A 22,760-nucleotide genomic window follows, 5' to 3' on the forward strand; every position below is an offset into this window, starting at 1 on the left:
AATAAATCCAAAATTAAGTGATATACATGAAAGCAGAGATTAATGAAATAAAAAAAAAATACAACCAAACAGATTTAATTTTAAAAGCTGGTTCTCTGAAGGGGGAGATAGGACAGGCACCAAGGTAGAAAAATTGTATTGAAGACCATAAAAAATGTACTAAAGAAAGAGAAATATACTACGTTCCCTGATAGAGAACTAAAAGTTGTAAACATGCCAATTCTCCCCCAAATAATCTATATATTCAATATTGTCCTAATCAATAACCCAACAGGATATTTTCATAGAACTTCAAGACAAAAAAGGAATACTAGCCAAGAAAAATGTTGACCCAAACATTAGAAAATGGAAAGCAAAAAAAGCAACGAGACAAAGCACCATTTACCAACTGTCAAAATATTGTGTATTATTATAAATATTGTACATAGTTATGGTATAAGCCATGAAAAAACAAATAGAATATGAAACAGAATTAAGATACTGGACATACACATGGAAATCCAGTATATAATAACAACATATAATAATTCTTTGGTTACAAGCAAATTTGCAGAATATATTTAAATTTTGAAGTGCCTTTTACAGAATTATTCAGAATGCTATACCTTAGATAAATACTGAGAAATGAAGAAGGATATTCATTTTAGTATAATCTCTAAAAGGGAAAACAAATTAGGGTTTGTCTATACAATGGAATAATTTGCAGCTGTTAAAGATAATCCTGAATTATATCTTTTTCAGTGCTTGAAAGACCCTGAAGACAATGAAAAGGAAAAGCTGTACAGTCAGACACACAACTTGGTATAAACGCATGCCAAAGAAAAACTACACACGTATGTACACATGCTTGCATATGTGTGTGCATTCATAGCAAAAAAGATCTGAAAAGATGTGCCAAATGGATAACAAAGGTTACCTGTGGGAACTGGAGTTAGAATGAAAGAGAGTTTGCTCAAGAAAGCCTTCATTTGATCTATATTGGTTACTGCTAATAAAGAGAATATTTTCATGCAATACATGTCATACTTGAATAATTAAAACCAATTTAAAAGAGTGCAAACTACAGAAGGCACAGCAGTCAGTAAGTTGAGAGTTGGGAATTCAAATCTCAAAGAGCTGCTGGGCCCCCAGGCAGGACCAGGCTTCGCACAGGAAAAGAAAAAAGGGGCTTTTCCTTTCCTCAGGGATCATCGAATTAAAAGCTACATACAGAAAACGAGAGAAGAGCAGGGCTGAGAGAAGAGCAGGGCTGGGCCAGAACAGAAGACTCAAGGACGCGTGCCGGCATCATTCAAAGGGAAGCCCGCCGTGTTCTAAGGAGGTTCCAAAGCTCAGGTGACATTGACCTCAGGCCAGAGTCCTCTGTCAGAACTGGAACAGAGTGACGACGAGGCCAGCAACGGGCAGCAGAGATCACACGCATGGGGAACGACAGGTGTTCGAACCTTCCCAGGATGGAATCCCGTACCGAGGCACAAAACCCTCATCGGTCCTGGCTCGGGGGAGACAGCCCGGGTGCTCAGGAGCAGGCCAAGAGATGGCTGTGTCGCCCAGTTCTGCTGACATCTGCTTAGCTTGCCACCGTACATTATGGAGCCCTGAATTCCTCTCCTCTAACGAGGCAGTAGCACATCCCATAGGGTATTTACTGTAATGATCGAGAAAAACCATGGATGGGAAAGCTCTGTTCAAAGGGCAATGCAAATGAGGCTGAAGTGGAGGGGCAAGAAGTATTTACAGACTGTTACTCAAAGCTTTAGCTAAGTAGCATTCACCCAAACAATGTTGTAACAGGGATTCCAATGTCTACACAAGGTATATTATCAACATGCAAGCCAGGACTCCAAACTATGCTTGCATACGACCTAGAGATCCATCTATATCTACAGCACAGCTAGGTTTTGTAGTCCTGTAAGTCTCTGTCACAACTCAAATCTGCCACTGTAGCTCTTGAGCAGACGTAGCCAATAAGTGGATATGGGCATGGCTGTGTCCCAGTAAAGCTTATTTACAAAATCAGGAGGGGGGAGGTGCAGATCTATCTTCAGCCTGAAGTGTGCCCACGTCTACTAAGGCAAAGCAAATTGGTTACACGGAAAATAATTATTCGAATCAAGAAAACTGCAAGGCAAGACAAAAAAAAAACAAAAACAAAATAAGCCCTGTCAATTACAAAACTGCTTTACAAACCTAATGCCAGGCCAGCATTTCTAGGGGCAAGCTCATTGGCTCATACACAAGCCCCTGACAATGACTCCCTATCTCTTTCCCCTAAATCAAAGCATCCTAATTATGAGCAGAGCAGCCAGTATCACCCTCCAGGCCCTGCTCAATGCCTGTCCCAAAGTGGATTCCTGGGTGTTTGTGCAGCATCCAGTGGCAGTGTTTTAAGCCAATCTCCAACCTCGGTGCCGAGCGCTAGAATCAAAAGCCTTAAAGCTCACTGCAGACTCTGGTTCCAATTCGGTGCCAGGTGTCAGAGCCACTGATAGCTTTCTGACATGGGCTGGGGCGGGAAGCAAACCCAGCTCCTCACTGGAAAACTGGGAACTTCAGTTGCACAAGGATCAAAGCTCACTTCAAGGTCATGTGCTTGCAGTAGCAGCTGAGGGATGGAGGAAATACATCTGCCCCCTCAACTGTATTCTTAGCCCAGGGCTAGCAATCTAGTGAGCGAAGCGCTCCAAAAGGATGACACATTTTTAAATGGAGCCTTTCACATGGGTCCATCTATATCTTTGGTGTTTCCCAGCCCCTCTACACCCCGCCTCATCCTCCATTCCACTCTGGGCAATTAATAAAAGTTTTCTAATGTGAAAAAAACAGAATGTGTTGAAAGTGAAAGGGAGAACCCTTTCAAGGGAGTTAGAATCCACAGGAGAAAAATCAAGAAGAATGGGGGCCACCCCAGGAGATGAATCACAGCCGCAAGCGTTAACACCTCCCATTTGCAGATGGCTGGGCTGCCCTGGAAAATGCAGATCCACCAAGATCAGGAACTCCCAAGCCCAAACCTCCCAGCCCACTGCCATTGCACAAACTGCTTTTCCTTATTTCTCAGTATGAATGTCATTCCAGACATAATTGAGTTTCCAAGAGGCCCCGTCCCAAACAATGCTGTCTTTTGCCCTTATGCATCACCCACGGGCTCAAGCATGTCCAGAGACCAGCGTGGGTCCTGCCCCCTCAACTTCTTCTCCGTGCAGACCAGTGCATGGTTTTGAAATGGAGCTCAGGTCTTAGTCTGGCTTTGTCTGTGACCCATGGAGAAAGCAAGCCAGATGGGGAAAAGATTTCAGTCCAATGACATTTGCTTGGAGCTCACAAAACAATGAAGACCATGTGGGAAGCCCTTTCAACAAACCATCACAGTAGACATTTGAGCTAAAGGCTTGTGATGCGTGGATTGGGGCTGCTCTGCAGGTGGGAAGAAGCTTCATGTCAAAGTATCCCAGCTCAACCCGACCCACCCCTAACTTAGAGACCTTGTGTTAGGAACAGGACCCAGTTTTTTAGGGTCGAGTTTATACATGTGGTTTGACACCCATATTCTTATTCTCTATTTAGTGTTTGGACTTGAAAGGGGAATATAATGCCACCTGAGGTCACCTGAAAATATTAAGCTGCCTGAGGTTTCTTTTATTCACCTGCTGGAAAACTATAGAAACAGGAGGGTTGATTAGGCTGTGTATCCCCAAAGAATTGTCCTTGGAAGACGTACCCTGCCAGTTGATATAGTAAAAAAATGAGGGGTCGGCTTTTATGTTGAGTATATTAATGTTTGTCCTCAGATACTTACAATGTACAATGAAATTTGAAAGGTTCTAAAACATTCTGCAATTAAGAAAACACCGGCTTAATTGTTAAAAATTTAGTGTTTTTCAAACTGATTTTTAACAGGGAGCCTCTTTTACTTAAGAACAACCTTGGAACCACTGTCCCCAAGAACACAATCAGAAACACTGGATTTGGCCATGAAAAAGACAGCGGAGGGAAGAAGGGCAGTTTTCATGGGTCATTCGTGAGCTCTACTAATGAAAGAACAGGGAGATGACTGGCCCATACTTAAGATCTTTGGGTTTAAAATGAATTCTTCATATAAAAAGTATCATGGAAATTAAGAGCCAGAAACAGTACTGGATCCCCATCCCCACCAGCCACAGTAAACTGCCCTCCTTTCCCCAAGCTCAAAACCCTTCCCTGCTACTGATATCCTCGGAAATTTCACCCAATATCCAAGAATCAGCTCAAAGGGAACGTCATCTCAGGATCCCACTATTTCACAATTTCATCCGAATGTGAACAGAGGCCCTGGGACTCTTGCAATGAGGGTGGGGGGCAATGGGGGTGAGGGGGACACTGACCCCAGGCCCTGCCTCAATGTTCTTTCTGTTACTGGGAAAACCAAGGGAAACTCCAGGTTCCACAGTGTGTTAGAGGTAGAGCCAGTGCTGAAAAACATAGAGACTCCAGATGCTCAGTTTTATTTGTCCGCTTCATTTCCCGCAACAACCCACTGGGGTTGCTGAGAACTTCAATAGTATGTTTGAAAGCGAATGCATTACCTGATCTGGCTGCTGTCCTCTAGGTTTAAAATTCATAAAAGATAGAGAGAGAGATGGGAAAATGGGGTGGTGAATTGAAAGTCTGCCAAGCCACATCACTCAGTCAACTTCAGAATCCTAGGACTGCTATCTAGAGGCAACACTGCACAGATGGGACCCCAGGGGACTCTTGCCAACACCTAGAAAACTTCTGAAAGGACTATGCATCATGAAAAGAGGAAAAGACTCAGGGAAGTCAGAAGTGTCATCTTCAAATATTTGAAGGGTCATGCAAAAGAGGAGGTACAGTCTTTCTGAGCTCACCTGGGGACATTTAAGGTTTAAACACATTGAAGATAGCGACACAACTTGGTACACCCAAGTTTAGAACAGAAACTGCTGCACATCAGGATAAATGAAGACAACCTGAAATAACTAGACCGAAGAGGGGGCAGAGTTGGGTTTACAAAATAATTTCTTAACATGTGATCTCATGGTGTTCCCCCAACATCCCTGACCACCTCCTAATCCCCTCTACTAACTCCTTTTTGTGTCCACCTACCCCCTGTTAATCACTGAAGGGCCCCCAAGACTCATCCCTGGGCTCCTTTCCCTTCTTTCTGCTCTGTATGCAAACCTGCCTCCAAAGTGACTGAGACTGAATATCTTCCTTTAGAGATGAATGGCTCTGGAATTTGAATTTCCAGCTCAGACATCTTCCCCTGAACTAAAGACTCCTAAATCCAAATACCTTGCTGACATCTCTGATGACCTAAACACAAGTCCCGATTTCTACTCCATCCTCCAAAATCACCCTGCTCCTTCTCTAGTTTCCCTTATCTGAGTCAAAGACCCAACAGCACTGCCAATTGCTCAAGGCAAAAACCTAGTTGTCATCTCTAATTATTCTGTCCTTAAACCCCCACAATCCAAGCCATCAGCAAGTCCATCATCACACCTGCCTCCTGAACTCCTCCTCCATTCTGCTCCAGCCAAGCCACAACCTATTTCCTGTAGTTCTGGTAAGGATTCAATGTAAGGCTCCTGGAAGAGGGCCTGACACCTGTGTGTCCCCTCAGTGCACTTGTCACCATGGTCATCTCATGATGGTCATGCCCAGCCTGGACTATTTTCATGGCCTCCTCCCAGGTCCCCAGTTTCCCCTCTCATCTCTTCCCAAATACACTTTCAACATCACAGCCAGGATGATCTTTCAAAACACAAATAAAAAACATGCCATTCTTCCACTTATAAACCTCCAATGGTGTCCTGATTGTCAACTTCAGAAACATGGCTTATACTGAGAATGGTTCAGAATGTTCTGGAGTGCTCCAGACTGTTCTGAGATTTCTGGCTAGCATGCTCCCCGCATTGACCCCCTTCATTGCTAGACACATCAAACTCTTTCCTCCCTCAGGACCTCAGCTCTGTCCATTCCCTTCTCCTAGAATTCTCTGCCTCGGGTTCTTCACATGACTGGAAACTCTCTGTCTTTTGAGTCACTCTCAAAGACGCCTGCTGTGACCAGCTGTTTCTCCCCCAGTGGTTGCTTCCTATTTCATCACCTACTTATTTCCTACAGAGCACTTTGCACTCTCTGCAATTCTTGTTTCATTATTTATAGTCAGTTTTTCCCCCAACTAAATGTCAGCTCCATAAGGGCAGAGCTCTTGACTTTTCTGTTCATCTCTGTGCCCAGATTCTAGAATAGTGCCTAGCCCACAGAATGTGCTCAATCCATTTGAAGAATGACTAAATGAATCACATTGTCAGATCTTTGAAACATAGAAGGGGCTCCCTTGAAAGGTAGTGAGTTCCCCAACACTGGAGGGATGAATGGTGGTAAGTATATTGCAGAGAGGCCCAAATCATCAGATAGAGTGGGCTGGGAGATGGATTAAATGGCCTTCCAGATCCTGCCCAGTTTGAGAGTCTATCTTTGTGTCGAAGCCTGCACAATCAGAAGCCTGGGTAGCAGATGGACATCCTTCCCTTTGGCACCAAAAACCAGCATCCACTGCCTCAGCCCACAACAGTCAGTCCTTGCTCCATAACTAAAAGGGAAGCTTTTTCAGTCCTTATGAAATGTGAGGTTGCAAATGAAAACCTTTCAAAAGCAAAGATTGTGAGCTTCAAGAGTCTATGGTTCAGACACAGGTTAGAACAAGTGTTCCGTATTAACTCTGTTGGCATTTAGTGAGAAAATTTCCTAAGGGTTGGAACAAAACTGGGACAGCATATCCTATTCCCTGTACCTTCCCTGCCAAGCCAGGGCCTCAGCATACCACGTGGTCCTGGGAAATCAAGAGCCATTACTTGGATAGAGATTGTGGAAAGAGCCACAAATATTTTAAACACAGTTGCAAAACATGAACCCATAAATGCAGAGGGCCTCCTGTGTTATCTGAAATATGGCCAGAAGCCAAAGTCACAAATGAGGAAATAGGCTGTTGCCCTGGTAGAAATGACAAGCAAGATAAATTTGGAATCATCTTGATGGTGGAGACAAAAAGAGACCACTGAGGGCTATGCTGGGTGCCTGTGAGGCTGACAAGACTTATTCTTCCTCATTTCCAATCCAAACTATTGGTCTAACGCTGCCCATGATCTACTGATTGGAGCGAATTTTTTGCTTCTCTTGTTGTGTAAAATGGAAAGGAAAGACAATGAGTGTTTCTTTTCTGTTTCTGGTGCTGATCTAAGTCCTCATGAAGGCCAAAGCAGACCCATTTGATGGCGCTGGGAAAAGGTGTGGAGGTGCCCTGGCAAAGGCTGCTTTGGGGACAGACTAGAAGATGTCCCACTGATCTTCTCTCTGCCCTAGGTTGGAGCATAGATCTCTTTAAAAATGAAAATCCTTCAAGAATGGACACATTTCAAGGTCACGCTCATACAAACCCATTTGTCAACTCTTGCTTCAAAGTCAAAAGAAGATTCTGTAATATAGGGATACAGGGCATGGGGAGTAGGGGCCCCTGAAGATAAATTCTGCCTGACCCTGCCTCTGTGTGATTCTCTGAAGCTTGTAAAGTCCAAGCCAAGGGTCTTGGAAGCTGAGGGTGTTGCTCCTCCAGCTCCCAGCTTCCCAAGTACCCTGGAGCCTGGTACAGAAATTCAGCCCATTCGGCCATACACCAGGACCATTAAGGGAGAATTCTCATGTGTCTTTGGACTTACTCTTTGGATAATTTGGAGAACTCCAAACAAAACAAATATATTAGTGCACTCAAGAACAAGGCAAATGTTTTGGCTGAACCTTGTGGGTTAGCAAACGTTAAACTCGCACCAAGGAGTGAGGTCTCCAAGGAGGTAGGTGCCTTTGGGACTCGGGGAGGAGGCCTGACATCCCATCCCCACACTCAGCTCCCACCAGAGCTTCTCAGACCTTTTCAGCCTAATAAATAAGACTCTAGGAACTGGCCTTGTTATATCTGCCCCAGTTTGCTTGGGCAGATGCTGCTTCTGTGGACCCTGTCTGCACTGCCCTGCGATTCCATGCTCCTCCTCAAGACAGAGAGGATGTATCTGTTTGTAAATACTAATTTCCTAACATGTTCATCTTTGTGGCTATTTTCTGATTATGGAAGTAAAATATCCCCATCAGGGAAACACGTAAGGCAGCAAAAGAAAAGAAAATGCCAAATGTGACAAGAATCCCCTCACCCAGGATAATGGCTGAAAATACACTAGTGCATTTCTACTTTGTAAGATTTCTGCTATGTTCCACCTTATAAATGCCTCTGGACAATTACATTAACTTGGAACAAAAGCAGACAGCTAAAAAACACATGTAGGGCGGGCCGCGGTGGCTCAGCGGGCAAAGTGCTTGCCTGCTATGCCGGAGGACCTCGGTTCGATTCCCGGCCCCAGCCCATGTAACGAAAACGGAGAAACAAAATACAATAAAACAAGAAAATGTTTAAAAGATGTTTCCCTTTCTTCCTCTCTTCCTTCCTTCTATCCTTCCTTCCTTCTCTCTGTCTTTCCTTTAAAAAAAAAAAAAAAAAACACATGTAAGGCAGAACAGATTGGAATGAAATCATAAAAGTTAGTGATGCATCAATACATCACTTGTTAGTCTTCCCCTTACTCTCTCTGCCAGGTTCTTCTCAGAGATGCCAGGTTGCTTCTCTTCGGAGATCTTGAACTTGATGGTCCCTTTATCTTGGAATGGCCCCCGGCACCTCCCAGGTACCCATACAATGGACTCCTAGTTTCCTCAACAGATCACACCTCAAAGAGGGCTCCCCTCCCTGCCCAAACCCTCATTATCACAATGCCTTGTTTTACTTTCCTCGCAGTCCCTTTCACTGCTCTATATTATCTATGTTCACTGATTGGTTTGCCCAGTCAATGTAAAGAGGTAGTCAGCTAAATTTCTGAACGGAAGTTTCAAAGACAGAAAGGGAGGAATCCTGAGGCTGGAAGTGGCCCTTCCTGTTCAAAGAAGTAAGTGAAGGTTGAAATCCCAGGAGGAAGGGGAGGTGAGATGGGAGATGAGAGTTAAAGGTCAATTCCTAAGGTCCTTGTGAAGGAATTTCATCTGAAGATTAGGACCAATAGAAAGCCTCTGAAAGCCTAAAGTTTGGGAGTTTCATGGTTGAGTTTGTATTTTTCATATGGTGTCCTGGATTGAGTATGAAAAAATGAGTCAGAAGGTAGCAAGAAAGGACATGGGGAGGTTGGGTAGAAGGCCATAGTAGTGGCTCTGGCAAGAAGAGAAGCGGTTTGACTACAAACATGGTGACGATGGACAGACACATGGAAATAGCTGATGGTTTCCCTACTGATTCAAGAAGGGACAGAGAAGGAAATATGTGATGAGAGAGTCCAAACATGAGGCTGGCTGGACAGTGATCTCAATCACTAAAACACCAGACACTGGCAATGGGGCGATTTGGTGGAGAAGGGTACAGATCAGCTGTGGACATGCTGATGGGGATTGGAGGATGGGTACCTCTGAGATATCCCAGTGGAACTGGGAGATAAAACTTTTTGGAATTGAGATCACAAAAACAGCTGGGTTTACAGATCCAGGGCTTAGAAGAGACACCCAAGTATCTTCTGTTCAGAGGAACTGGAGGAAAAGAAAGGTTCAAGAGGCATCATGAAAGAATAAGACTTTGTTAATGAATGGGATGGAGGAAGAGAAATCTACAGAGAGAAGTCTAAGATGATTCTGCAGTTTCTGATCTGGGTCACTGCAAGAATGGCAGTGCTGCTGACAGAGCTCGGGTTTGAGTCAAGATTGGCTATTTCAAAAATCCTAAAATAACGGCCTGGCACTGAAACTGTCTAGGAACTGTAAATAAGCATGGCTGGGTATGGCAGGGGTGGCCACAGCATCTGAGAGAAGCAATTTCAAGCCAGGGTAACAGGCAGATGCTTGCTATTAAATTTCTATAAATTGAGAAGCCATGCTTCTCCCTGGGCCACATGATTACTTTTCTCAGGTTCCCTTTAACTAAATTCCAGCTTAAAGATAGTAGTAGAAGTGTGTGGTCCATCTGGAAGTTCCATTAAAAAGAAGCTAGTCACGTGCCTATCAACAGGTGAATGGATAAACAGAAAATGGTACATCCATACAACAAGAATAGGATTCAGCTGTGGAAAGATGTGAAGTGCTGGTACATGCTAAAACACAGATACACCTTGAAGACCTTATGCTGAATGAAATAAGCCAGTCACACAAGGACAAATATTGCATGATATTTCTCACATGAAATACTTAGAATAAGCAAAACTATAAAGACAGAAAGCAGAACAGTGGTTAGCAGGGCGAGGGCAGTGGGGAATGGGGAGTTCTTGCCAAATGAGTATGAGTTTTGCTTTAGGATGATGAAACTACTAGTCTGGAAATAGACAATATTATTAATGTATTTAGTGTAAAAGACCAGTACACTTAAAATGGTTAAAAGGATTTCTGTTATATATATTTTACCACAATTAAGAAAAACTTTTTTTTTAAAGAATGAGGTCACATTCTCTTCCTTCTCCTCTCTCCAAGCTACTGCTTGAAACTTAGATAAAATGGCTGGGGCTCAACAGTATGTCAGTGAATGAAATGAAGTCTGAACTCAAGAGATGACAAAGAAACGAGCTAGAAAGTACCTGGGATCTCTGACAATTTCAAGGAACCATCATACCTATCCTGAGATGCCTATTCCAGACTTCTTTTAAAGTTAAAGATGAATTTAGAACACAAGAAGGCAGGCCGAGTTGAGAGCAGCTAGTAAGAAATTTAAATGAGAGAGAAAGAAACTATTTTATGAACACCACTGCCATTTAGAAATATTCTATTATATACAGCCATTCCTGATCCTGACCTGAATCCTGGCCAACTGGTCTACCCGTCCCATGCATTGCTTCAGGTCACATCATTGCCTTGGCAGGGAATGTACACCCCCTGGCCTGTGTTTATTTAAATCCAGTCCATCTTTTGGAGGATGGATCAAATTCCACCTCCCACACAAGATCTCCGCTCCACTTCCTCCCCTGAACTCTGATGCACTTGCAGTTTGCCAGCCCTCATTCCTGGCTTACACTCTTTGCCATGACTCATTGTCCACACTTGGTGACTCGGGATCACCAGGGTAAGTCCTCATATCCCCTGGGCCCAAGAGATATTGAATAGAAGGTTACAACTCCTTCACCTCTGTCTACGGTCAGGAGAAGGAAGGGGGCCAGAAAGTATGTATGATGAATTTAGAACACAAGAAGGCAGGCCAAGTTGAGAGCAGCTAGTAAGAAATCTAAAACTATGTCCAATATCAAGGGGTAACTTTGGAGAAAAATCTGATACGACTTCTTCAACTACGTAACATCAAACTGTATAACACAGATGTCTGACATAGACTGGCCACCCACTGCACAGCACCAGGGGACATTGTCCAAGTAGAAAACAGAATGAATGGAGACCCTGTGGCCCTACACATAGAAAAATGAGGCTCATAGAAAAATGAGGCTCTTCAGGGTTGTCAAGAGCAAGTCATGAAAACCAAAGTACTTTTCATACAACACACTGGCAGAGCACAGCATATTCTTCCCGAATTGATACCAACAATGACTTACATTTGCTTTTTTTTTTTTTTTGGCATGGGTAGGCTCCAGGAATTGAACCCAGTTCTCCAGCTCGGCAGGCAATATTTTCTTGCCACTGAGCCACTCTTGCACTGCCCACTTTTGATCACCTAAATGAAAAGTATGTCTCAAACATTCTAAGAACAAATACAAACAAGGCTAAATGATTTCAACAAACTTAGTTCATTTGTAAAGGAATTCCAATTATTAAAAATTATATATTTTTTCCCCTTAGCTTTGGTCACAGCAATAGTTAGACCCAAAGCAAGGACTCATGAAAGATTCGGCATGTCACAGCAGAAGCTGTCATACACGCTGAAGACTCCAACAAAGGTAATCTCAACTGGAAACGTCTTGCTCAGAATAAGCCTGAGTCAAAACAAACCCAGCATGACTAAGGGCTTGTCCAGGTTTCTTCAAAATTCCCTGAGTGTGAGAACTGAGAAAGAAGATGTGGGGGAGGAAATGAGGTCCCTACAGAAAACCGGTCAGATCTGGAGCCCACGCTAAAGTTGAAACCCCATAATCACTGTAAGCCCAAAAAGATGAGCATGGCACCCAAGCAGCAAGGGATATAATAAGCTTTCTGATTATAACAGCACATGTGCCTCTTTGAGGTCTGCTTGGAGAGCTAAATAACAGCCGAATGCCGGCCAGTAACAGGCGATGGGGCAGATGTCACCTTCCTTCCTGCAGGAGGCTTGAGTACCGAGACACGGCCAGGTTTTGACACGCCTGCCAAAGCTGTCCCCTTTCCGGGCCTAAGAGCCCAGCATCCGGTGCCAGCCTCATGTGGATAAATGCCACTTTGAACCCGAACCCTGGGTGCCGCCGGCCTCAGGCTGAGCGGCCACCAGGTGTCAGTAGGGAGCAGCCTCCTAAGCTACATTCCCTGGGAATTTGGCCAGACCCTGGCGGCGTGAGGGGAGGAGGGGGCCGGATGCTGCGGCTTTGGGGACAAGCAGTGCTATCAGCACCAGTGATGCACTTGTGAGCATTTCATTTACTTTGTTGCCAACCCACCATGAAAACTCAGCCTGCAACCCCTAAGATGGTCTTAATTCTATACCATCCATGCACTCAGAGAAAAGATAAGGCTTCCCACCTCCGCTCACTTCAATAGGAGTGCGGCCTTTTAGTTTGTTTTTATTTTTGTTTTCTGGAAAGTGGAAGCATAAAGAAGAGTGTTCTACTCCACTAGATAAAGGGAAGAAGTATCCCTTTCCTACCCTTCCCACAAAAAGTGCCACATGACAATTTCTATTTATACTGAGGTTCATTATTTGATAGAAATGCTTCCACGGCATGCTTGGATATTACCTATTTTTTACCATAGGAGGTAAAAAATCCAACAAAGAAGCAGAATTGTACAAAACCATAACTAAAGGTGACTTCCCTGCCTGCCTGTGTTGAGCTGGATCTAAGCTGTTTTTTTCTTATCAAGTACAGCATCTTTGACATGAATATCAGATCTAGGAGCAGCTGCAGCAATACTTAAAGCTGTACTTTATGGGCGCTGGGAAAGACCTACCCCACTTACAGCTCCTTCTCTCTCCAGGCTGAAGACACAGCGTTTGGAATACCAGAATGAGCTGAGCCCAGCTCCCTGCATTTTCAACTCCGAACGCCCTAACCCGTTCCAGGACTCCACGCTGGCACTAAGCACCCTCCAGCCAATAAAAGGACACATGGCTTTGAGCTCTGCCTTTATACCCAAAGACACGTGATCCGAATGAACATTCCACACTTCCAAGTGCTAGGAGTATTCAGTGAGTTGCTCCCCCTGCCAACCCCTCCCATAAGCTGACTCCAATTAAGCCTGTTTTCCAATGGCTTACAAGCAAAGGCACTGCGAACAGAGAAGAAATGCAATCTTCTGGATGAAGAATCCACAAACTCAGGTTAGGGCTTTGCAAACAGCCACATCTCTTGCAACAAGGAAGCACTCGAAGGTTTTTATGCCAAGTGTCACCACTGAGGCCTGAGGTCCAGAAGGTCAATCTTGTCACTTGACAACCAAAACCAGGCCCAACTCTCTGTGGGACGGCCCCGCCCTCACAGCAAGAGAAATAGGCAGAATATTTCCGAACACAGACCAAAGGGGGCTTTAGAATCAAAAGTCTCAGTGGGGTCTAGTCATGATGCCATCTTTGTAATTGTCTTTATCCACATTCCCTTATTCAAAAAAAACAATTTCTTTTGAAAACATATACCTAGTGATGAGGAAGGAGCTCAAGCACCTTTCATTGGTGGGGGCGGAAGATCGTAGTACTCAGGATCTTTGCATTCACCGTCAGGCTCTAGCCCCTCCCTTTTTGTCTGAGGTCCATGGCTCTCCATCACATTCCACCCCACCTCAGCAACAACTCCCTCGCTTGTGGCCTTCCAAGGATGAGGGTTTCGAGGTCTGGCTTGGGAAACACGTTATAGACACAGAAAGCCACGCTTATGGAGAAAGCAAGCCAGTCTTACCATTTGTCGATGACAGGGAACAGTGCTGGATGCTGTCAGGCGAAGAAATGCTACAGTTCTGCCAGAGGTCCATCGTGCGGCCATCAACCACCAGCCATTGCTAGAAAGAACCGGACATCCTGAGTCAGGAGAGATGGTGAGGGGCGGAGGGGTGGGCTAGGGGGAGACCAAGAGAAGGCAGAGGGCAGCCATATCTACGAGTCAACCTCTGCTGCTCCAACCCAGGATGGGAGAGACAGAAGCTGCTCCCTGGTTAAATGGAGAGGTGACAGCCAGCCTCAGACAGAGCGCTGAACAGAGAGCCAACATTTTGTAACTGAAGAGCACCTTGTGAGTGGAAAAGTACCACATGGGAACTGTCCTGGGCACAGATGTGAACTGTACTACAGGCGCCTAAAACTCAAGCTAGAACTGCACTCAAGCTTTCTCTGCTCTTCTTACTTCCCCGGTGCCTTCCCCAAACCAACCCCTCTCTGAGTCCATTTCTTAACTTACAATTTCTACACCGTTACCAGTTGGCACAATAGGGACTACCCGGGGATGCTTCTGAATGATAAACTAATTCACAAACCCTACAACAGAATTGTCTCTCACTCCCACAGAATCATTTCTCAGCATTTTAAACAAACAAGAATATCATCCCTGGGACCTGCTTGAAATAAAATTAAAGCCACAATCTGGTAACTGCCCTGGGTTTTGTCTTCACAGCCGACAAAAGAAGTGTAAAATCGAATGCGTTTCACATTTGATCATTTTGCAGCCAAAGTCCTCTCTGTGACCTGTGCCTATAGGTTTTGGTTTTGGTAAAAAGGAGCTCTGTCCACATCCTAGAGCCACCTTGCCACCTTCACCTATTTATTTCCCAAGAAGCCAGTTTTAAACTTCGCAGTTTCAAGTCCTGACGGGCATTTTCTAAAAAAAAAAAAGTCGCCCGTTCGCTCCTTTGACAACCAGAAAAGGGAGCCTTCACAAATATTTTACTTCCTTCCTTGACAAATCGCCTCAAACTGCGGTCGGTGGACCGGCTGATTGTTAGCGCAGCTCCGGGCCTGCGAAGCTAGCGTAGTCCAGCGTTCTGTTTCCTTCCCACCCCGAAGCTGCTCTGGTTTTCTCAAAACAAGTTAAGGGGGGCAGGTTGCCAGAAATCGCAAAACGCCCTGGGACCTTGGAGACAACGCTGTCCCCAAAAACGCAGCAGCGAACTGGCAGAGGGGGGAGCGCAGTTGGGAACTCGATCCCCCGGGTCAGCGCGCCGGCCGGGACCCCTTCCCTCCAGCCCTGCCCCGGGCGCGCGCCTCCACCCCCACCCTCTCCCCGCCACCACCACCACCGTCACGCCGGGCACTCACGCTGACGATGGTGGAGACGAACAGTAGCACCAGCACGGCGACGTGAAGGACGATGATGCCCAGCAACAGAAGAAGCATGGTGGCAAGTTCTGTTCAGCGGGGGTATCGGCCTGCCCGGGAAGAGAGGAAGCGCGAGGTGAGACCCGACGCACTAGCCGGCGAGTGGCGCGGGCAGAGCTAGAGCGAGGGAGGAGCGCGCGGAGGGAGGGTCGCTGCGCTAGCGGAATGCCCGGGCCTGGCGCCCTGTCTACCCGCCCGCCCGCTGGGGTCGGGAGGGTGGATGGGGTGGAGGTGGGAGGGGACTGGTGCTCCGCCCGGCGGCCGGGAGGGGGCAGCAGCTGGCCGCAGGATCCCAGCCCCGAGGCTGGCTGCGCCCGCCCGAAATGTCCCGGGACGTCATTTGCCTTTGGAACGCAACCCGCGGTGCGCGCACGTCGAGGTCAGTCCAGGAGGACAGGAGCTTCCCGAATGACCAGCTAAAGTCGCCGCACACTTTTGCCGGTCCTGGGCCGCTGGGGTCGGGGGTGGGGGTTAGTCTGGCTTGGGGTAGGAGACAATAGGGATAGAGCACAAGTTCTCCGAGACCCGGATTCAGATGGCCAATTCCTCTGCGGGTTGGGGTGGTGGGCAGTTAGGGGGTAGGTGCCCGGGTTTCTGGGAGAGGAAAAGCAGGCCTGGGGACACCAGCGACGGGGCTGCCGGGGGGAGCAGCTGTAAGGCTGCTTTCCCAGACTCCAGCGCGGAGGATGTGCATTCCCTTATTCCCTAAGTTTCCGCCCAGTTTTGCCAGCGGAGAGGAGCCGTCCAAGCTCCTGCTCAGCCAAGCCGAGGAGCTTGGAGAGGAAGAGATGGCCCGGGAGGGCTGCCCGACCTCGGCGCTCCCCGCCCACCGCTCGCACTTCCCAGGCAGTTCCTGGAGGGAGAAGGCATGCCCTCCCTTTCCCTCCCGGGCTAGTCCCGCACGTTTTCGCCTGGGTGATCCGACTGCGACTCCGACACCGAGAGCTTGGGCGCGGACCTAAGCCAGCATCGGCTCGGTCTGGGTGCGGCGGTACAAGGGCCGGGGAGACTGGACCGAAGGGAGCAGATGCCTGGCGGGAAGGGGAGGCGGAGGGTAAAGGCGGGAATCGCCGGAGAATTCCAGCGTTAAAGCCGGCAAGTATGGATGGGAGGACTTGTGGTACTAGCCCCACAGACTTTGGGGGACTGAAGGCAAGCGCTGGGGGGTGGGAGTGATCTGAGAGGTTTTGTATGGCTGTGAAAAGACAGCTTCGTCTTTGGGGACCATCAGGACAGAGTTTTGGGATCCAGTGAGAAATTTCAATAATCCAATTTTAAAAGAACCCAATCCCACGCCCCTCCGTTCCTCTCCACAGGAAACATTCCAAGAAATCCTGGAATATACAGAAAAAAAATCAGCCAGGGTCTCTGATGTCTCCCAAGGCGTTTAATTTAAATCCTATGATTCCTACTGCCAGGGAGCAGCAAGAGGAGGGCTTTAAGGCAGGTGGCTGGGAAGAGGGGGACCACTGGGTCCAACAACCCCAGTTAGTCCACCGCAGGGAATGCTTTGCCAATGCGCTCCCGAATCGGCGCCTCCCCAGCTAGAAGAAAAATGCGCTGCCCCTGCCCTCCATCCGGACACCACTGCCCACCACCGCGTTCAGTCTACAGACCGCAAAGGTACTCCTCGTTGCATTTCCCCAAGCCGCGAAGGAACGATACGAGACAGACAGGGGTCCCTGCGCTCTTGATGGAAAGCTCCGGGACCTGGCCACCCCAGCGTCCGCGCCTGCTCCGCGCCTTCTGGCACCATCGACGGAAGATGACCACCTTCATCTCTTCTGCCCTACCAAACTACTTACAGCCCAGGGGAATAGCTGTCCACGATCCACAGGGTGACCTCGGCACAAACTTGGGTGCTCTTGTTCGGCTGCTGGTCTCCCCCAAAACAGCTGCGCTGTAGGGCTGCACGCGCGCCAAGCGAGGGGCGAGTGGGAGGCTCCCGGCGTTCCCCTTTAACCGGAACAACGCCCTGTTTGCGTCGCTGCAGTAGGGTGTGTCCTTTGGTCAGCGTGTGCGGGAGGGTGGGACTCGAGGAGGAGAGAGGGCAGGAGCGAGGGAGGGTAGGAGACAGTTACTCGGCCTTAAATGCGCCTCAGGAAAAAGTCGATCACTGCAAAACCGCTGAGACTTTCGCTTGAAACTAGAAGTCTCCGAGAGCCTTCTCGCCGGTGGCCTCCCACCTCCCCTGGTTCCGCCGAGTGCGTGGAAACCAAGTGTTGACCAATAAACTGACCCTCCGTCCCCAGATGTCGTCCACGCCAGTGCCCCGTGCTGGGCTTCGGGACGCACGGACGCGGATGGCACCCACGCGGGTGGTTTAGGGTGGATTCCTCTTCTCCGGGTGGAAGAGTGCAGATACCGAGAGGCTGGAAGATGTCTCCCTCCACTCCACCCCACCCCGCCGCAAAAGGTGTTCAATCCCTCTCTTCTCGAGCCTTGACGTCCCCTGTCCTGTCCTGGCATCTTAGCTGGAGGGAGGTACCTGCGCCACATTCGCCCACGCTACCAGTGTCAGCCCCTAAGAAGTGCGCGGGCCGGGGATGGGTGGAGACCCATCTAGTGGAGCTCTGCTTCAGTGGGAGTGGTGGGGGAAGGAGGGAGAGTTCGGCCGACTGCAGGACTGCGTGCCCCAGTCCTTGACTCCTCCTAGCCTGGGTAAAACCCGACCCCAACGGGCTGCGTTCCAGGCGATGTTCCCCTGGCTTGGCTCCCAGGCTCCCCTGGCCTTCCCGGCCACGAGTTTGGGAGGGGATTGGCGATTCGAGTTGGGGGTGGGGGGGGGGAGGAGGGACAGCAGCCGGGGAAATCAGCTGATTCATAGCGGCCGAACTGGCAAATCAGCCCAGCATTACAAGGTGGGGGCTGCCTGTTCCGGGCATGGTGGAGGCGCGCGCGGCTGAGATGTCAGTGCCTGCCAGGATTGGAAGGACGAAACAGGGATCCCCAGGGAAGATGGCTTGTTACAGATGCAACAAATTCACAGGCACACACACCCCTATCTGCCAGTGTACTGTGTCAGAAAACCTCCTCATTCAAATGATTCTAACAATACCATATTATTTTACTATTTCAAAGTAGCTTCTGTGTTAGATGATTGTACGTTCTTACTCTTTAAAAGTAGAAATCAGTCGAAAAAAATTCTGCAAATGCAGTGTGGTCTTTTAAAACTCTTATACTATCGGATTAAAAAGAACACATGTACAATTTTGATTAAATGCCCTTCATAGGCCAGGGCCCTTACCCTGGTACTTCTCATAGGCATCTGTGAAAGGCCTTGCAGTGGTCAGGCCCCCCTGGTGTTGGACTCAGACAAACCCGATTACCCTGCTCGCCAGTGTCCTGAGTGTGGACAATTAGCTCCAGTTCTCTGAGCTTCTTTTCTCTCATCTGTATAGAGGCTAATGTTCACTTTAAAGGGTTTGGGGACGATTAAAGGAGACACTGTGTGTGAATCAGCTTAGTGTCTGGAACATAATAGAGGCTCAGAGTCCAGTACATTGTGCCATTATCATCATCATCATCATCATCGCATTTAACCCACATCACCATCCTTCACAGGCAGACCTGACCACTCCTATTCTAAATAGCACGCAACTCCCATAGGTTGAAAGCACGTCTGCAAGTAGAATGGCTAACTAGAGAAACAGAAGTTTCTCTTCTCTGTTGGTGATTTTATAGGTCAGATCTGCACTAGAAATTATTGCCTTGTTTTATGCTATTCAGATTTACTTGTTTATCTAACCAGTCTTTGTGTAGTTACTATGGACCCGGTACACACACCTGACAAATATTAGCATATTTAACTCAGGATCTTCTCTTCCTTGCTCTCTTTTCCTTTTTTTCATTTAAACTTTTTAAATGAAGTATAATTTACATCCAAAAAAGTGCACATATCATAAAGTACACCTAATTTCTTCTGTTCTTTTGAACCCAATATTTTAATCGATAACCAGCCAGATCACAGCAGCACTATAAGCTGCTGGACGCATGAATTCATCCACCCATGATCGCTTCTTGCTTCCTGCCACCCTCCCAGTGATGGAAGATGAAATAGAAACTCCACTTAGTGCGTTGTGACCATGCTGAACCCCACCCAGGGTCCACCCAGGTCTCCCCCCGCTACAGGTGGGAATGTCTCCTTAACCTCCTTTTCACAGAGCTGTGGCCCACCAAGGAAAGAGCACTTGGATCCCTTTCTCCCTTCAAATCTAGATTATGTTGGGCATTTCTAGAGGCTTTTTACCTCCCCAACCAGAGTATATGTCCAGCTCTTTGCCAGAGATTTTTTAAAAAATACATCTGGAATCTTCTGACCCTTCTGTCAATTCCAACACAAGCTGTCTCTACTACAGTCCTCTCTATTTGCAGTCTGCAGGGGGTGGGGAATTGGGCAGCTCTGCAAAGCAGAAACACCCACCACCGAGAGGCATAGTTTGCCAATAGAACTCACCAGGCAGAACAGTGCAAACTCCTTCCTCCACAAGAAATTCTCTGCAGGCAAATGCAAAGGGTGCAACAGTGAGATCCTCCCCACAGGATGGCAGGCCCTCTCCAAGCCCCTCTGCTTCCAACCAAGCTACCCAACTTGCTTCCCTGGTGCAGCTCCCCTGTTACTGAAGCCAGGCCCGGCGCTTTTCCAGTTTATTCAGGGGCTGGTCCAATGCTAGGATATGTCATGGTGGCCTGAGAATGTCTCAGCCTCTACTATTTAAAGAGACAGCATCCAGCTCTGTGTACTTTCCAGAATACAGCAAGCCCAACAGGCTTTGCTAGGCATGGAGAACCTGGGGAGAGGAGCTTTGGGTATGCCTGAAAACTTTGGTGCCGAGGCTGTCCTCACCACTAGTATCAAAAAGGTCCTACCTTCTCGGTTCCCTCCTCACCCCTCCCAGAAAATTCTTCACCATGTGAAGAGGCTGTTTACATAGTGCTGTATGCATGCAGATGGGTCTTGTTGGAAATCAACATCATTTTAAGGAGCTCAAACATTGCCTAGTTAATCTTTCACAGCATCACCCAAAGGATCCATCTGTCTCAAAGTCACCTCTTCAGGCCCAGGGTGCTAAATTCACAGCCTAAAAGTGTCTCTGCTACCTGCCCTACCTGCCTTGACCCTACCCCAAATTACCACCCCGAGAGCATGTGAGAACAGAACCTAGGGAAGTGATTTCTTCTGGCTCTGTCCTTCTGGGCCCTTTATGAAGTTCAACCACTAAATATTGACCTTCGCAAGATAATTAAATCCTGGTAAACAGACCTCTGTTGTAAACCTTCCAACCTGCCCTATAGGATAGGCTGGAAGAGTAACTGGAAGGTTAAGGAGAGATAGGTAAATAGAGCCATGAGATTCTTCGGGCTCTTTGAAGTTTGTGCCCCTTAAGCTCCCAGAACGAGTCTTCCACTTTAGCAAGTCTTCCCAGGTAAGGCAAGGGCACTTGGTTTCATCGGATGAGTTTCTTGGTGTTCTGGCGATTTCCCCATCTCTTGTGTCAGGGCCCCCCAACCAGGAGTGACAGGTGGAGGCTGGGGAAGTCCCTCTCTGCCATGGAAACTTTAAGTTGTGCCGGACTCCCCAGTTAGGAGGGGTTCCATTGGCCCTATTCCCTGTTCTGCTCATAGCTGGTGCCTTTCCAGCCCAAAAAGAAACAATTTAGCCTTTCTCTCTTTGTGTAAGTCATTTTCGATTTTTCTTGGCAGTGGTTTTCAACCCTGACAGCTCATTAGATCACCAGAAAGCTTTTCAAATAACCTAGGCCAGGGTCTCTGCCCAGAGATGCTGATTTAGTGAGTCTGTGTTGGGGCTCAGATGAGAGTACCTTTTGAAGTTCCCCTAGATGTTCCATTGTGTTAACCCAAGTTGTCATCCGGAGCCCGATTCTCCCAGATTTCCTGACAGCTCCGTTCTGCTGTGGGGTGGAGCTATGGAGCCCAAATGAAGGTAAAGCCCAGTGTGTGCTGCAGAATCATAGCATGCTCCAGTTCAGTTTTGTCAGATCCAGCAAGGGTGTCCATGTGTGTGTGTTTGGTGAGCGAGAGTGAGGGAAGCTTCCCTCAATCCTTTCTTGACATACTTGCCCAGGGGGGACTGGGAACCACGAGTATGCTTTTCTAGACCCCTGCAGGTAGCAGCCCCCCCCGGGGGTTCCTACTGTCAGATTTCAAAAGTCCATGACAGAGGCTTCTCCCCTCAGGACAGGACTCAACCTGGAGGTGTCTAGGAAGATTATTTCTGCTTCAAGGGCTAAATATTCAGAAGAGGGCAGAGGAGCCATGGATTTTGATAGTTTTGCTCACCTGGTTGGATAAGACCAGCACCCAGTCTCTTGGCCTTGGGTCTCCATCAATTCCCCCTCATTCCCAGCAGCCGAGTCCCAGCGGACATGCTGGTGGTGGCCTGCTTGACATGACCCTGGCATCTCCAAGGCATGGTAGTTGGTCACTGCCACAGCCCAGAGGCTCCAGCTCTTATGAGAAACACAGCTACCTCTCATAAGACCAGCTAACTCGAACATCTGAGATTTCCTGCCATGCCATGTGGCGAGAGCTCAGAAACAATAACCCGTACATCATTGATAATCACTATCACAATAATTCATATTAACTCGGTGCTAACTATACGCCAGCCTCTATTCTAAACATTTTACATGAATCACAACAAACCTACAAAATGAGCACCAGCATCACTCCTTATTTTAAAAGTTGGGGAAACTGAGGCACAACCAGACGTTGAGTGACTTTCTGAAAGGTGTACCAGTAAGAATTGATGTCAGCAAGATTCAAGCCAGGCAGCCTGGCTGCAAAGTCCACACCTCCCACTCTGTCCTATTTTGTATCCTTGCTGTCTTCCTAATGATGTCAGCTTGGCCTTTGCACTTTCCTAGACACTGTATAATTTAATGTCTCTACTTCACCAGAGATACCAGAGGCTTGATGCCGACTTATGCATTCACATTTCTTTTTCCCTTGCAGAAGCAGGAAAATGTCCTAAAACATCTACTGGTTACACCAGTCGAATGAGGCCCCCTTTTAAGCATCCTGCTCTCTATCTGCCAACGTGACCCTTTGGGGAGGTCTGACTCACACACACTTCGCAGCAGCACCAACGCTCAGTGAGAAGTTGGCTTCATGAGACAGTCAGCGTTATTCAAGAGGAGGAGAATCCTGTAGACTCCACATGAAAGCAGAAGCCCTTCCTGAGCTTTACAGCATATAAAAGACTGTTGCATGCAATGCAGCATCTCATTTGGCA

At 47.5% G+C, this 22,760-nt stretch overlaps 1 protein-coding gene across 2 annotated transcripts in view; it reads right to left on the reverse strand.

Moving 5' to 3' along the window:
- PMP22 (peripheral myelin protein 22) overlaps positions 1–20,124 on the reverse strand; it is a 32,573-nt gene extending 12,449 nt beyond the window's left edge. The window contains exons 1-3 of one of the 2 annotated variants that reach the window (XM_077166056.1): positions 19,962–20,124; positions 15,446–15,555; positions 14,097–14,196 (exon numbers count right to left, since the gene is read on the reverse strand). In XM_077166056.1, coding sequence (XP_077022171.1) covers positions 14,097–14,196; positions 15,446–15,523 — 178 coding nt within the window. In that variant the 5' untranslated portion in view covers positions 15,524–15,555; positions 19,962–20,124. Of the gene's footprint in view, positions 1–14,096; positions 14,197–15,445; positions 15,556–17,310; positions 17,485–19,961 lie in introns of those variants that run through there. The other variant, XM_077166055.1, reaches the window with a different exon arrangement.
- Between the last annotated feature and the right edge of the window lie 2,636 nt (positions 20,125–22,760).

The sequence above is a fragment of the Tamandua tetradactyla genome, chromosome 6, assembly GCF_023851605.1.
Source record: "Tamandua tetradactyla isolate mTamTet1 chromosome 6, mTamTet1.pri, whole genome shotgun sequence".
Lineage (NCBI taxonomy): Eukaryota > Metazoa > Chordata > Mammalia > Pilosa > Myrmecophagidae > Tamandua > Tamandua tetradactyla.